We start from the raw sequence: 4,456 nt of genomic DNA on the forward strand, positions 1-4,456 counted from the left end.
TCCCTCGTATTTCGTAACCCATGAGAGATTATGAAAATGAGAAACTAAAAGAAATCTTTGATGGTGAAAAAAGGAATATCCCAGTTCCAAATAGAACTTATGAGACAATTTCAACGGAGTACCAAAGCAGCCCAAATGAATTAAAAGTGTTTCTTTTACTTAAAGAAAGTTCCAATCAACAAAAGCCAAAATTGTTAAAGAGCCCAGAAGAACAATATGAATTAGTAGTAAAAGGAATTAGTAAAAGTTTTAAGCAATTTTATATAAATCAACAAAATATAATAAGTCAACAGAAGAAGATAGCCGTATTGTGTAGTAGGGAATTAAAGAGGAGTCTTAGTCGTACATCTAAAACTAATCCCAGTTTAAAGAGTAAACGAATTAACAAAGAATTAAACATGTCAATTAGAAAGAGTACGAGGGTCGAAGTAGCTAAACAGAAGAAGGAAGAGAAAGAAGAAGAAATAAAACGTAAAAAAGAAGAAGAAGAAAAGGAATGTTTAAGACAAAAAAGAAAATTCAATTATTTAATGAGTCAAACAGAAGCGTTTGCTAGTTTTTTTTTAAATAAAAAAAGAAAAGTAGAAGATGAAGTGGGTGAATTAGAGCCAAAGGTAGCACAAGCTGCATCTGGCCATTTGTTACACCTGAAAGAATTTGAACAAGAGGATGGTAAAGTAGCACAAGCTGCATCTGCTCATTTGTTACACCTGAAAGAATTTGAACAAGAGGATGGTAAAGTAGCACAAGCTGCATCTGCTCATTTGTTACACCTGAAAGAATTTGAACAAGAGGGGGGTAAAGTAACAAACTTAGAAAAATATGAATATCAATCAGTGTCACAGCCCAAGATGTTAAAAGGAAAACTAAAAGTGCATCAATTAAAGGGATTAAATTGGTTAGTTAATCTTTATAATCAGGGAATAAATGGAATTTTAGCAGATGACATGGGTTTAGGGAAAACAATACAATCAATTTCACTACTAGCGCATTTAGCTGAAAATGAAGGTGTTTGGGGCCCTTTTTTAATTGTTACACCATCCAGTACTTTACATAATTGGACTTCTGAACTTTCAAGATTTACACCAAATTTCAGTGTTTTAAATTATTGGGGAAACATACAGGAACGTAAAGATTTAAGAAAACAACTTAAGAAATCTAATGTAATTGTAACTTCATATCAAGTTGCCGTTTCAGATGAATCATTTATAAGTCGTATTAAATGGCAATATATGATTTTAGATGAAGCTCAAGCTATAAAAAGTATAAATTCACAACGATGGAATATTTTATTAGGGTATAAAGCCCGTAACAGATTACTTCTTACTGGTACCCCAATACAAAATGGAATGAGGGAACTATGGTCACTGTTACATTTTATTATGCCTACACTTTTTGATTCTTTGGCAGAGTTTAGTGAGTGGTTTTCTAAAGATATTGAAAGTCAAACGGGGGTAGAAAAAGATCAAATTGATAAACTCCACACAATGTTAAAACCATTTATGTTAAGGAGAAATAAAAGTGACATTAAAGATGAAATTGGAAGTAAAGAAGTGGTTAATGTGTTTTGTAAAATGAATAGTAGACAAAAAGTACTTTATGATGAAATTATTGAAAGTAAAATGGATTATGAAAATATCATAATGCAATTAAAAAAAGTTTGCAATCATCCTGATTTATTTGAAAAACTAGAGCCTTCACCACCCTTTAGTCTCCTTTGTGTAGGTGAAAATGGATATGTGGGGTTTAGATCTTTTTATACTCGTTATATTCCAATTTGTGCTACGGGTATTTTGAATGATTTAGAAAATCAACTTAAAGCTACTCAAAATCCTAAAATGAATTTACCAAAAACTGATGTTACAACATTAAATAAACCTAGAAAACTCCCATTGGTTAAATTGCCACGTTCTAACTCACAATTTAATCAAGAAATTGTTCAGAATTTTATCCGAAATGAAAAGTCATGTGATCAACAGCCCCAACTATTTAAAATTTCTTCGAATGGGCGTTTAATTGCCAATAAATCTCATAAGAATTTTATTCGTAAAGATTCCGAGCTTGATCAAGACAAACTTTTTATTGAAAATGACATTGCTCATAAGAATTTTCTTTGTAAAGATTTCGAGCTTGATCAAGACAAACTTTTTATTGAAAATGACATTGCTCATAAGAATTTTATTCGTAAAGATTCCGAGCCTGATCAAGACAAACTTTTTATTGAAAATGACATTGCTCATAAGAATTTGATTCGTAACGATTTCGAGCCTGATCAAGACAAACTTTTTATTGAAAATGAGATTGTAAGGAGAAGGGTGTTAATTGAGAATTCAATTAAAAGATTTAAATTTGTAACTGAAAAGGTTTTTAATAAACACATAACCACTAATTTGACTGATCTTTCAAAGCCAATTTCTCTTTCTCATATGGACAGGTTAGTCTCAGTTCCACCACTAAACATGTTTATTGCCGATTCTGGTAAATTAGCACAACTTGATATTCTTCTTTTGAAATTAAAAGAAGAAAACCATAGAGTTTTAATTTATTTTCAGATGACTAAAATGATGGATTTATTTGAAGATTATTTGGTAAAACGTGAATTTTCATACCTTAGATTGGACGGATCTTCAAAAATCAGTCATAGAAAAGAGCTAGTTGATCAGTGGCAAAATAACAAAAATTTATTCATTTTTATTCTTAGTACTAGGGCCGGCGGTGTTGGTATAAATTTAACGGCGGCCGATACAGTAATATTTTATGACAGTGATTGGAATCCTACAGTTGATCAACAAGCTATGGATAGAGCTCACAGATTGGGTCAAAAGAAAGATGTTATGGTTTATAGACTTATTACATTAGATAGTGTAGAAGAGAGAGTAATAGAAATGGCAAATAGAAAAGAAGCGGTTCAAAAAATTGTGATTAAAGGCAATGTGTTTAAAGGTTCATATCTTGATCAATAAAAATCTAGTTTTTTCAAGTTTTGTTAATATTTAAAGGCCAATTTAGATTTTAAAGGTTATTTATCTAAAACTGTTATTATTTAAAGGCCAATTTAGATTTTAAGGGTTATTTATTTCATACTGTTGTTATTTAAAGGTAAATTAGACAAAGGGCGTATTTATTTCATATTGTTGTTATCTGAAGGCCAAATAGTATTAAAGGTTATTTATCTAATACTATTTTAACAAATATAGTTGAAGATAATCAAAGTCTGTGATTATTTATTACATAGTTTATTTGCTTTAATCCAACAGTTATTGTAAAAATGATGGATATTATTGATGTGAAACAAGATTCTAACGCTGAAAGGCAAAAGTGGCAACCTGAAAAACAACCGTTTATGTTAATTTTAAGGCATAAAAAATACTTTTTTTAATAATCAGATTTTATATTTTAAAAACCCCCTGTTAGAAAAAGAGTTGTTTGTAGCCATCTAATGCTATTTAATAAATTAGTTTTAAAGTTTATTTTCGATTTTTAATTTACGTTTTGTCTAGTCGACTATTAATTTTAATAAATGATTAAATACTTATTTACTGAAGAGTTTACGTCACCTCAGATGGCACAAGGCAAGGGGTTGTGTAATCGACCATTAATTTTAATAAATGACTTAATACTTATTTAATTAAGAGCTTGCGTCACCTCAGATGGCACAAGGCAAGGGGTTGTGTAATCAAATATTAATTTTAATAAATACCCTTAATGATTAAATACTTAAATGATGAAGAGCTTGCGGCATATTAGATGGCACAAGGCAAGGGGTTGTCTAATCAAATATTAATTTTAATAAATACCCTTAATGATGAAGAGCTTGCGGCATATTAGATGGCATGAGTTTTTTAATACAATGCCAATACATAAACCTTACATTTTAATAAAACGCCTAATACTATTTTAATAATAAATATTTATAAAATTTGATTCATTTATAGAATAAAATTGTGTTACAAATTGCTTAGGAATTAAATGAATATTAGTTTCATCAATGTAATCTTTAATACGGTGCTTTGATATAAAATATAGTAATTTACATATCATCGGGTGTGTTAAATTAATTATAAGTAAATTAAATGTAGGTTTATCAAGTATTTTTTTTAGATTTACTGGGCTTTTCTCTGCCATATTTGCAAAAAATTCAACTAAAATACGTTTATTCTTGTTAATGAATCTTTTAAGGTGTGAATTATACAATTCCATTACCCAATCAGGTGTTACTTGATTAAGTATAGAAATTTTTAGTTTTACAAATGAATTATCTTCAAAAACTGCAGGGGAAAATTTTATAAAAACTTGTTTTTTATAAAAAAAAAGTTCAAATGCATCTAAAAACACTTTTTGATTTTGTGCATAAAAAAAATCTACTATTTCTAATGCTTTAACTTCAGTTATAGAATCAAAATCATCAAAATAAAAATCTCTAAAAAATCTCAATTTTTTTAAAAACCAAGGTTTT

The 4,456-nt window shown here is 29.0% G+C and overlaps 1 protein-coding gene across 1 annotated transcript; it reads left to right on the forward strand.

Moving 5' to 3' along the window:
• Window positions 1-398: 398 nt before the first annotated feature.
• LOC143921992 (uncharacterized) lies at window positions 399-2,963 on the forward strand. The gene is made up of 2 exons (XM_077445289.1): window positions 399-1,744; window positions 2,702-2,963. The coding sequence occupies exons 1-2, from the start codon at window positions 399-401 to the stop codon at window positions 2,961-2,963; spliced, it is 1,608 nt and encodes a 535-aa protein (XP_077301415.1).
• Window positions 2,964-4,456: the final 1,493 nt, after the last annotated feature.

The sequence above is a fragment of the Arctopsyche grandis genome, unplaced genomic scaffold, assembly GCF_051622035.1.
Source record: "Arctopsyche grandis isolate Sample6627 unplaced genomic scaffold, ASM5162203v2 HiC_scaffold_123, whole genome shotgun sequence".
Lineage (NCBI taxonomy): Eukaryota > Metazoa > Arthropoda > Insecta > Trichoptera > Hydropsychidae > Arctopsyche > Arctopsyche grandis.